The 12,075-nt window shown below is 43.9% G+C and overlaps 1 protein-coding gene across 1 annotated transcript in view; it reads right to left on the bottom strand.

Annotated features, from left to right (window-relative positions):
• Positions 1 to 202: 202 nt before the first annotated feature.
• rin2 (Ras and Rab interactor 2) overlaps positions 203 to 12,075 on the bottom strand; it is a 65,471-nt gene continuing 53,598 nt past the window's right edge. Inside the window, exons 9-12 of the mRNA XM_038960541.1 lie at positions 3,339 to 3,647; positions 3,098 to 3,229; positions 2,734 to 2,897; positions 203 to 2,587 (exon numbers count right to left, since the gene is read on the bottom strand). Coding sequence (XP_038816469.1) covers positions 2,123 to 2,587; positions 2,734 to 2,897; positions 3,098 to 3,229; positions 3,339 to 3,647 — 1,070 coding nt within the window. The 3' untranslated portion in view covers positions 203 to 2,122. The remainder of the gene's footprint in view (positions 2,588 to 2,733; positions 2,898 to 3,097; positions 3,230 to 3,338; positions 3,648 to 12,075) is intronic.

Raw genomic sequence — 12,075 nt, forward strand, 5'->3', positions numbered from 1 at the left:
TCTGTTGAATCAGTCCTACTGAACACTTTTAAAAATAGCAATTAAAGTTCACACAGACACAAGACTGTATGCCTCCACTGCAGGTGAGTGTACCATTTCCTGCGGGGGTAGGTGAATCCCAGTAGGTGAATTTCAAGTTGGCCAAGGATGTGGAAGGAAGTGGCCCCTTCAGTGGCAAACATACACACCACACGCACATATGCACAGTCAAATTCATGACCAAAATTTATTGAGTGCAAAATAATATCATTCAATGATACGTACAGAGAGTCTTTAGAATAGGAACATAAGTCAATTTCTTGTTGATCTTGGAAGACTGCTTTTTCCATATCTGTTATATTGCAATCTGTGAAAAATCCCAGCACAGATACATATAAATACAAAAATGTGTATCATTTAAAATATCTTGTTAGAGTAGCAATTGTATTACAGTATAAGTAAATTCAAAACAGGATAACACCTAAGTCCCCAAAAAGTTTGACATATTTCAATATATTTAACTAACATTATAAGCTACATAGTGTTTCTAACAATAATGCTATTGCCTACTCAACCTTTCCTCAATCACATTTACCATCTCACTTTTCTGTTATCGTTCTACAGCACCAGCAATGCTCAACTCTACATTTCAAAATGTAAACATTGAAGTACTGATACATTAATAGAATGCAATTTGTTTTAACATGATTTGTGTTCAGTTAACGAAACAACAGAGCCTTATTTTATTAATGATTCAGTTCTACTTCACATCTCATCATTTTCGCTCTCCGTCTTTTAAATCGGTGTCCTTCAAAATTCAAAAGGCACTCTCACATCTTAGCTACCTTTGTTGCAGGTGCATGGTAACAATTGAAAAAGTAACCTGCACACTGCTCTTGCTAGTATCACTGCTCTTTATTGAGCTTTACGTATCGACCTCACGGCCTTTGTCAAAGCTTAAAAAAGAGCAGTGATACCTAGCAACAGCAGTGTGCAAGTTTCTTATTTTTTCTCAAATCTGCATCCTTGCAAATCTCTCTCATGCCCTCATACCCAATGCTCGAAATCTTACCAGCCAAGAGCCAAAACACACACAAGTTTGTGCATTTGTGTGTGTGTGTGTGCATAATCTCAGACCAGCTTGAGAATTGACACACCAAATTTCATAAGGCAATTTAGGCATACTTTTAATATTTGTCAGTAGTACAATATTTCATGACCTTGTCTGAGATTTGACGCCGGTACTGTAGACCAAGCCAGTCAATCATATATCACACAATCACTATGGCAGCGATGACCTCTATTAACTAAGGATTAGCTATGAGGGTAGTACAGTATCATATCTCCTGGATAATCATAACATTAAGGACGTTCATTATTTCGTCGCTGGCTGACATGCCTGCTTCTAACATTTAACAAAGAAAAGAACATGCAATGATAAAACAATATTCCATAAAAACACACATCCTGCAATTTTACCAGCAACTGCAACAAGTAATTCATAATAGATGTAGGCTATCACCCAGATAAAGTAATTGCTGTATATTTGCTATAAAGGCTATTTTCTGTCTGAAGAAAAAGTGAATGGACAGAACGAGTACATCACTAGATGGAACCATTGCAGACAAAAGTTACCCCTATCCACAGATCTGAGATCATCGTTCCCTCGACTTATCCTTTGCTTCACCACTAGGAGTTACAAACCAAAAACTGACCACGAATCTGAACTTTCAGACACTTTTGCAGTATGACCGTATAGACGGTCTGTCTGTGTCTGTACCAAGACTATTTCAAAGCCTTTATCCATCCTTATCCATCCTTTATGTGAGTGGCGTTTGCCCTCACGTGTGCTCCTTGAGTGCCATGTCCCAAAGGTTCACAAATAGAGCTGCAAAATAACCCCATCTGTCGCATTTCCTTCCCTCTTCCTCTCCTTTCCTCCTGTACTTAGACAAAGCTTTCCGCTTTGAGGACACCCTGCTAGACAGAAGATTCACCAAAAGGGGAAGTTTGTTTTGGCTGAACTCAGCATGGCTCAGCTTAACCCAGTTAGGCCCAGTTCAATCCAGTTAAACACAGCTCAGATCAGTTTTGTTGGATTACAGAAAGAATGTCCAGATGGGGGGTTTCCAGCCCTGCAGCCTCAGATAGATATGGAGTTGCCATTTTGCTGGTTGGGGGGTAGACTGAGGCTGAGACTGGGACCCAGGTTGAAGTTGGGCTGGGGGTCCGAAGGGGTTAAGGCTACATCATTGCGATTGGGCTCAGAGTCCGTGGTAAGGTTGACGTCATTGAGAATGGACTGGGGTTCAAGAGAGGTCACGTCCAGTTCATTGAGGTTAGCCACGCGACGGAAGACGAAGTGAAAAGGTGCAGCCTGGGGTCGACTGTGGAGCTCAGCTTTGATCTTCTGGGGGTATGTGTCAGGGGCTAGCTGCTGGCTCGAGCCCTCAGTGAGCAGGAACAGAGCGTAATTCTCAGGGTCGGGAATTTTGAATTTGTAGGCACAGATCTGGCAGACTTCCTCTGTGGTGGCGTAGGGCTGCACCTGCAGGGTTTTGGCCGTGCAGCCGCTGTCCAGCTCCTGGAGCGCCACTCGCAGGTAGTTCTGAGGTAAATGAAAACGATAGGGTTGTTTAGATGTATTTAGTCAAAGGGACTAAGAGTTAAGAATTACGTTTGTGTGTGTGTGTGTGTGTGTGTGTGTGTGTGTGTGTGTGTGTGTGTGTGTGTGTGTGTGTGTGTGTGTGTTACCTGAAAGTCGTCTACAGAGGGTGCAGTGCGCTGGGTGGTGCGGCGACGGTGCCACTGGTGGAGTGTGTTGCGTGTTTCAGAACTGAGTACACGAGCTGCTTGCTCCTCTTGGAAGTTCCTAATGAGGGACATGGCTCCGTACGCACTGGTCAGGTAGTATCCACCTGAAACAACACAGGAGAGAGAGGGTGTCAAACATCGCTGCAGCCTGACACTGCTGCAACAGCGGTCAATGATTGACACTCAAGATTTAGTTGAGTTTACTTGAACATTACGATCTACAATAACATGGAAGAAGAAAGGGAAGATTAGGAAGGACATACAGTACACATAAAGCAGATGTGTGTGTGTGTGTGTGCTGTACCTTCTCCATTGAGCAGAGAGGGGTCCAGCAGCTCCATCATGTAGAGGATCTCGTTATCTAGTTGAGGCATGTCACACTGGGCCAACACATAAGTCAGCATGGGCAGGAAGTCATCTGCCCCGTACAGACGACCTGAGACACACACAACACTACAATTAGAAAGAGAGAGAGTGTCGATGTGTTTGTGTGTGCATACATATGTAATTGGTCTTGTATATGCATGTGTCTGTACACTATGTACCTGAGTTGTCCTCCATGATGGTATAGATGAGTTTACACACGCGCAGCAGCATGGTCACTTTCTTCTCAGGGGAGTAGAGTTTACACATGGTGTGAAACTTGTGCCGGATCTTCTCTATGGCGACTGGATCTGGAGGGAGGGCGTCAGTCACGCCCATTTCCTGGGGCTGCCGGACCTTGGCCAATGAGAGGTTCTCCTTAAGCTCCTGCCACGCCCCGCTGCGGACCTGGAACTCCTGGAGGGCCACTCCCACCACACCTTTAAGGGGCTTCAGGACAATCTTATGCATGGCCTTCTCTAGGACATAGTCTATTTGGGGAAAGAGGGAGAAAGAGGGAGAAATACTATTATTTTGACAGCAAATACTGATAGGCACCATCCACTCTGTATGAATTCATTGCAGGAAGTCTTAATAGATTCTTGGTAGTAGTAGGAGTGGGATTCAATCCATATCATCAAGACATTATGCAGACCTCAGGTTTTACAAGCACTCTCAAAGAGACCGACTAATAGGAACCATGATATCATAATACACACAGGATGAATGCAGAGTGGGAGTCTAACCACAGAGCTGAATAAGGCAGAGAGAGAGAGAGCTGACTGTGCAGTTGAATGGGGCAAACTCAGCAGGATTATACTGGAGACATCTGCAGACTGAGGAACAGCTTCTTCCAACACAACATTTTCAACCCGTTCCCACATTGTCTCGACCCACTTTTCTTTCTTTCCGTTCTCCTGTGTCAGATTAGCTGCTTTCGAGGCTACTCTTCCTGGGGTCCAAACAGGAAACTACACAACAAATAAAATATAATATTTACTGAACAAAAATATAAATGCAAAATGTAAATAGTTGGCCCCATGTTTAATGAGCTGAAAAAAAAAAAAACTGAAATATTCTATATGCACAAAAAGCTTATTTCTCCCAAATGTTGCGCTCAAATGTGTTTAAAATCCCTGTTAGTGAGCATTTCTCCTTTTCCAAGATAATCCATCCACCTGACAGGTATGGCATATCAAGAAGCTGATTAAACAACATGATCATTGTGCTGGGGACAATAAAAGTTTATTTCACACAACACAATGCCACAGATGTCTCAAGTTGAGGGACCGTGCAATTGGCATGCTGACTGAGGGAATGTCCACCAGAGCTGTTGCCAGAGAATTTAATGTTCATTTCTCTACCAATGTCATTTTAGAGAATTTGTCAGTACGTCCAACCGGCCTCAAAACCACGGACCACGTGTAACAACGCCAGCCCAGGACCTCCACATCCAGATTTTTCACCTGCGGGATTGTTTGAGACCAGGCACCCGGACAGCTGATGAAACTGAGGAGTAGTCCTGTCTGTAATAAAGCCCTTCTGTGTGGGTGGCCTATGCTCTTCCAGGCCCACCCATGGCTGCGCCCTGCCCAGTCATGTGAAATCCATAGATTAGGGCCTAATGAATTTATTTCAATTGACTGATTTCCTAATATGAACTGTAACTCAGTAAAATCGCTGAAATTGTTGCATGTTACGTTTAGATGTTTTGTTCAGTCGTACCCCAACCACGTACCACATACATAGCACTACATTTACATTACAATTTAGCCATTCAGCTGGTGCTCCCATCCAGTGACCCACAGCTAGTGTAACGGTCATTCTCCTCCTCTTCGTCTGAAGAGGAGGAGTAGGGATTGGACTAAAGCGCAGCGTGGAATGTGGACATAATGATATTTATTAAAGTAAAGACGAAACACGAAAACACTTCAACAAACTACAAAACAAATAAACGATGTAGACAGACCTGGACTTGAGAACTTACAAAATACGAAGAACGCACGAACAGGAACAGACTACATACACGAACGACAACGAAACAGTCCCGTGTGGTGCGACATACACAGACACGGAAGACAATCACCCACAAACAAACAGTGAGAACAGCCTACCTTAATATGGTTCTCAATCAGAGGAAACGTCAAACACCTGCCTCTAATTGAGAACCATATCAGGCAACACATTAACCCCAACATAGAAACACAACACATAGAATGCCCACCCCAACTCACGCCCTGACCAACTAAACACATACAAAACAACAGAAAACAGGTCAGGAACGTGACAGCTAGAGCATTCATCTTAAGACAGCTAGGCTCGACCACATCACAGTCGTACCCCAACCACGTGTCACATACATAATGCAATGCATAAAAATGTTGGTGTCTCTTCACAGTCCCTGTCGTGCCATAGAGTGTTCTTTTATTGTTTTTTGTTATCTGGTTTCATTGCTAGCTTGAGTAGCCTGGGGTGGCAGTTCCATTTAGTCATGGTTCCATTTAGACACTATTTAATACTGTGTGTTTCCCAGCCTCTGTTCTGGACTTGGGAGACCTCTGGTTGCATGTCTTGTGTGATACCGAAGAGTGTCCGAACTGTGTGCCCACTGCTTGAACAGACAGCTCAGTACCTTCAACACATCAACACCTCGCACAAAGACCAATAGTGACAAAGTCAATCATTCCTCAACTTTGAGCCAGGAGAGATTGACATACATGTCATTGACATTTGCCCTCCTTGTACATTAAGTGTAATACGTGCTGCTCTGTTTTGGACCAAATACAATGTGCCTATGTCCTTCTTTACCGCACCTGACCACAAAACTGGACAGTAGTTCAGGTGCGACAAAACTTCTCAAAGTAGCCTAACCATTTGATCTGAGAATGTGTGTAATGCATATAAATATGTCTTTCTTCCTCGTAAGTCAAGATCAGCAACACATTTCCTTCCTTGTAGGTGTTACATCACTGTATCATTATCAAAAGTATTGTTTAAAAATAGACTGGTATTACAAAACATAATTCTTCCAGTAAGCAGAATAACCAACAGGTTAAACTAGACTTGTGACACTTCACTGGCAATTAGTCAGATTTGATCAAAGTCAACTTGTCATCGTCTATGAACAAGCCTGGTATTTTGTAATTATTAGGATCCCCACTAGGAACTGCAAGAGCATCAGCTACTCTTTCTCAGGTCCACATGAAACATGACATAATACATTAGTGCAGAACATTATTAGTCAAGGACAAATACATACATTTAAAACGTCACACAGTCTACATATCAGTACATACACTCAATATCCAGGTCTAATACATAGTACAATACAATATACACTGCTCAAAAAAATAAAGGGAACACTTAAACAACACAATGTAACTCCAAGTCAATCACACTTCTGTGAAATCAAACTGTCCACTTAGGAAGCAACACTGATTGACAATAAATTTCACATGCTGTTGTGCAAATGGAATAGACAACAGGTGGAAATTATAGGCAATTAGCAAGACACCCCCAATAAAGAAGTGGTTCTGCAGGTGGTGACAACAGACCACTTCTCAGTTCCTATGCTTCCTGGCTGATGTTTTGGTCACTTTTGAATGCTGGCGGTGCTTTCACTCTAGTGGTAGCATGAGATGGAGTCTACAACCCACACAAGTGGCTCAGGTAGTGCAGCTCATCCAGGATGGCACATCAATGCGAGCTGTGGCAAGAAGGTTTGCTGTGTCTGTCAGCGTAGTGTCCAGAGCATGGAGGCGCTACCAGGAGACAGGCTAGTACATCAGGAGACGTGGAGGAGGCCGTAGGAGGGCATCAACCCAGCAGCAGGACCGCTACCTCCGCCTTTGTGCAAGGAGGAGTAGGAGGAGCACTGCCAGAGCCCTGCAAAATGACCTCCAGCAGGCCACAAATGTGCATGTGTCTGCTCAAACGGTTAGAAACAGACTCCATGAGGGTGGTATGAGGGCCCGAAGTCCACAGGTGGGGGTTGTGCTTACAGCCCAACACCGTGCAGGACGTTTGGCATTTGCCAGAGAACACCAAGATTGGCAAATTCGCCACTGGCGCCCTGTGCTCTTCACAGATGAAAGCAGGTTCACACTGAGCACGTGACAGACGTGACAGAGTCTGGAGACGACGTGGAGAACGTTCTGCCTGCAACATCCTCCAGCATGAACGGTTTGGCGGTGGGTCAGTCATGGTGTGGGGTGGCATTTCTTTGGGGGGCCTCCATGTGCTCGCCAGAGGTAGCCTGACTGCCATTAGGTACCGAGATGAGATCCTCAGACCCCTTGTGAGACCATATGCTGGTGCGGTTGGCCCTGGGTTCCTCCTAATGCAAGACAATGCTAGACCTCATGTGGCTGGAGTGTGTCAGCAGTTCCTGCAAGAGGAAGGCATTGATGCTATGGACTGGCCCGCCCGTTCCCCAGACCTGAATCCAATTGAGCACATCTGGGACATCATGTCTCGCTCCATCCACCAACGCCACGTTGCACCACAGACTGTCCAGGAGTTGGCGGATGCTTTAGTCCAGGTCTGAGAGGAGATCCCTCAGGAGACCATCCGCCACCTCATCAGGAGCATGCCCAGGCGTTGTAGGGAGGTCACACAGGCACGTGGAGGCCACACACACTACTGAGCCTCATTTTGACTTGTTTTAAGGACATTACATCAAAGTTGGATCAGCCTGTAGTATGGTTTTCCACTTTAATTTTGAGTGTGACTCCAAATCCAGACCTCCATGGGTTGATAAATTTGATTTCCATTGATCATTTTAGTGTGATTTTGTTGTCAGCACATTCAACTATGTGAAGAAAAAAGTATTTAATAAGAATATTTCATTCATTCAGATCTAGGATGTGTTATCTTAGTGTTCCCTTTATTTTTTTGAGCAGTGTATATAAAATGGCTGTGTCTGTTCACAGTCCCCTTTGTGCAGTAAAGTGCAGTAAATCTGTTTTTTTGAATCTGGTATTATTGCCAGCTTGAGTTACCTGGGGTTGCAGAGAGTTCCATGTAGTCATGGCTCTATTTAATACTGTGCATTTACCAGCCTCTGTTCTGGACCTGGGGACTGTGGTAGAGCAAGCCTGGTACCTTGTAGTTCTGTTAAAGTGGTTAAAAGCCCTGGAATGCAGTGCCAGCACTAAAAGACCTCAGGCCTGCGGTTGGGCTCAGTGCATGTTTCCCAGTGGGAGCACACATGTACACACACACGCACCCATACAAATCCCCCGTGGCCTTTGTTTTTGCATGCACGTTATTTTCAAGTTTCGCTGGACTGGTCTTTAAAACAATGTGCCTCCAGCTACTGTCCTTCCTTACATACTGGTACCGCTCATAACTCTGGTCATTAGCACTGTGGAATGTAATAACATGGAACCGTGGAGGGTTAGCATGCTGTAGTGTACTAATGCACAGGGATGCAAACTGGTGAGGGCCCAAAAAGGTGACACTTTTTTATTTTTTGTTAACCTCACTAGGGTATGTGGGACGCTAGCGTCCCACCTCGTCAACAGCCAGTGAAACTGCAGGGCGCCAAATTCAAAACAACAGAAATCTCATAATTAATATTCCTCAAACATACAGGTATTTTACACCATTTTAAAGATACACTTGTTGTAAATCCAGCCACAGTGTCCGATTTCAAAAAGGCTTTACGACGAATGCACACCAAACGATTATGTTAGGTCAGAGCCAAGGTCACAGAAAAACACAGCCACTCCTCTATTTGGCTGGAAAAATGGCTGTGTTTTTCTGTGGCTATGTACTGACCTAACATAATCGTTTGGTGTGCTTTGGTGCTTTCGCCGTAAATCCTTTCTGAAATCAGACATGTTGGCTGGATTCACAACAAATGTAGCTTTAATTTGGTGTCTTTTATGTGTGATTTCATGAAAGTTTGATTTTTATAGTAATATATTTGAATTTGGCGCTCTGCATTTTTACTGGCTTTTGGCCAAGTGGGACGTTAGCGTCCCACATATCCTAGAGAAGTTAAACTCACAGACATCATTCAAACAGTTTTAGAAACACAGTGTTTTCTATGCAAATATACTAATTATATGCATATTCTAGCTTTTATGGCCGAGTAGCAGGCAGTTTAATTTGGGCACGCTTTTCATCCAAAATTCAGAATGCTGCCCCCTACCCTAGTCAAGTTAAACAAAGAATATAATCTACATGATCAGTCTGTGTGTAAAATAAAAGGTGGTTAATGTGAACCTAACTCACAGCTAAAATTTTTAAAGAAAGCAATCCAATGTTATTTGTTGCCTAGACTTTACTGCAAATGACACTCAAGGTCTTGAGAAAAAAACAATACACTAATATTACAGTTAGCCATGACAGCCTTTATAATAGAACACTTGAACACACACATAAATACTGCACTTGGGAAAAAAACATCTTAAAGTAGAAATAGAATGAAACAAACAGGCATTCTATTTCTGCTCTATTATAGTGGCCACTATAGACATTGATCAAGTGCACAAGGCTGCATGTGTGCAAAAATAACATTCACTGAGTTGAGTTCAAGTGAGTTCAAAAAATGAGTTCAAAAAATATAATCCCTCACACTCTCTCTCACACACACACACACACACACACACACACACACACACACACACACACACACACACACACACACACACACACACACACACACACACACACACACACACACACACACACACACACACACACACACACGTTACTGTCAAGTTCAATTTCAACACAACAAAAACAATATCTTTGGGCTACACTGCACATTATACACTTTCTGCCTGTGAACATCTGTTCTACAATGTGAGAAAGAGGGAAAGTGTGTGGTGTTCCTTTCACCTCTAGTGGCATCCAGTTTAAGCCAGGCCCAGCTACACTTGATCCCTGAATCCACTTGTTTAACAAGCAACGCCTCATTTTCACCTAATTCTCTCATTCTGAAAATGAACCACATAAGTTACTGTAGAGGGAAACATTAGTTCATGGTGATTAATTCGTTAGCTAGTTAACATTTCACAGATTGCCAGGGTCCAGTAAGCAACTAACGCGTTATAACTTGAATGCAAGGGGTCGTATACCAGTTAATACTGTAATGAAACAGGCAGGGAGCAGGTCTCGAACCCTCGACCTTGTAGCCCGAAGTCCAGCGCGCTATCGACTGTGACACAAAAGCATGCTCAAGTGGCAGAGTCGATATCCGCGCTTATGAACCCAGGGTCGTTACACTACTATAGCGAATTGGTTAGGTTACTAATGTTAGCGCATCTGATGTTGTAACGTTAGCTAGCTAACGTTAGCTGTCTGACTTTATTAGCAAGCTAATTTTCACACCATAAACTCAATTATTTGATCAGATGAGTTGGCTAATGTTGCTCAACATTTCTCTGGCTAGCTAACGGAGAATTCGATCCAACTTATCTAGCAAGATTCTTAACAATGCTAATACTTGTTCCACCACACTTTCTCCCTCACCTCAAACTTTCCAAATGGCAGTTATTTTTCGGTTACAGCTCATGAAGTACGCTTCATCACCTTCTCACCCCCGTCTCCGTGGTCAGGGTTCTCACCTAACGTTACCTCTTCGTTATTGTTCAGGGGACTCGCTGCTGTAACTGCCTTTCTACTCTCTGCTGTCTTTCCAGAGCGCACGCTGATGCTGTAACTAGCAAATTGGTTGTCTCTTCTCTCTTCAGTCGCTTGCTGCGCTGCATTCTGTTATATGAACGATTGGCTGAGCCTTGGATACAGCCAGTATAGCTCCAAAACGCGCATCACTCGTTTGCTTACAGCCAGTAGTGATCCCCCCAACTTTTCTCATCGGATCTACCCGAATCACGTAGGTCACCTATTTTGGATTCAAAACGGCGAATTTCGCCGAAAGGTGACTAGTTTGCATCCCTGAATGCAGTTGTTAAACTCACTGTATGGCTTACAACACATGCTAGATGAGTACATGCTGGATGAGCAGGTGGTCTTTAGAAAAGTCAGAGGTCAATGTGAGTAAGTGGGAGTTTGATGAGTGGTGTGAGAGGGGACACAGAGGAGCTATCCCACTTAGGAGGGACTTTTCATCAGCCATGGTCACACACTTATTTCCCATTAAGCCACTTAACAGACACGCAAACTCACGGTACGTACTGAGGGCCACTTCCGCTTCAAATACACATCTCCCCACCAAAACAACCTCCCTCACCCACAATCTCACTCAACACATCCTCCCTGCAGAGCTTGCACGTGAACCGGGTGGAGGAAGGGACAGACAGACGAGAAGTGAATCCATTCTCACATCCCACACCTTTCCAGCGCCATCATGCCGCCACATAGTGACAGATTGCCTCAATGTGCGTCACAGAGAGGCAAACACGGGTGCAGACTCACAGCGCAAACAGTAATCCCCTGACAGTATATTCACTATAGCTCTCAACACAACTTTGAATAGATCTCTAATAGCTCACACTATTCTTGTCACATTTCCCCAAAAATCACAGTGTGTAAAAATAGCCCTGTAATCTAGAGGTATGGTAAGGTCATCCAATCTGAGCTGTCGCCAAATTCAGGGCTGCAGCTGATATGGACTCTGTTTACTTCCTCGTGAGTACTCTGCCTGAAGATAGGCTACCCTCGTACATTTCCAACAGCCCCCAATCTTCCCCCTTCATGTCCCTATTGTTTTTTATCTATAGAAAAATGTACCCCTAGCCCCTACATAGTACTTGTGAGTCCTAAATTAATGGTGTTCATATGGGGAAATTTCCACCTAGCCTAACAGAGGGCCATGTGGAGCAAGCCATCGCTAATGTCTGTCCAATCCTTTCAGATCTACATGAAGTGCTTAGGGTCTAGGGGTGGAGTCGGAATTGGGCAATAGAGTCTCCCTTCCACAAACTCCTTACAGGCCTATAAACAGAG

This window comes from Salvelinus namaycush, chromosome 22 (assembly GCF_016432855.1).
Source record: "Salvelinus namaycush isolate Seneca chromosome 22, SaNama_1.0, whole genome shotgun sequence".
In the NCBI taxonomy this organism is placed as follows: Eukaryota; Metazoa; Chordata; class Actinopteri; order Salmoniformes; family Salmonidae; genus Salvelinus; species Salvelinus namaycush.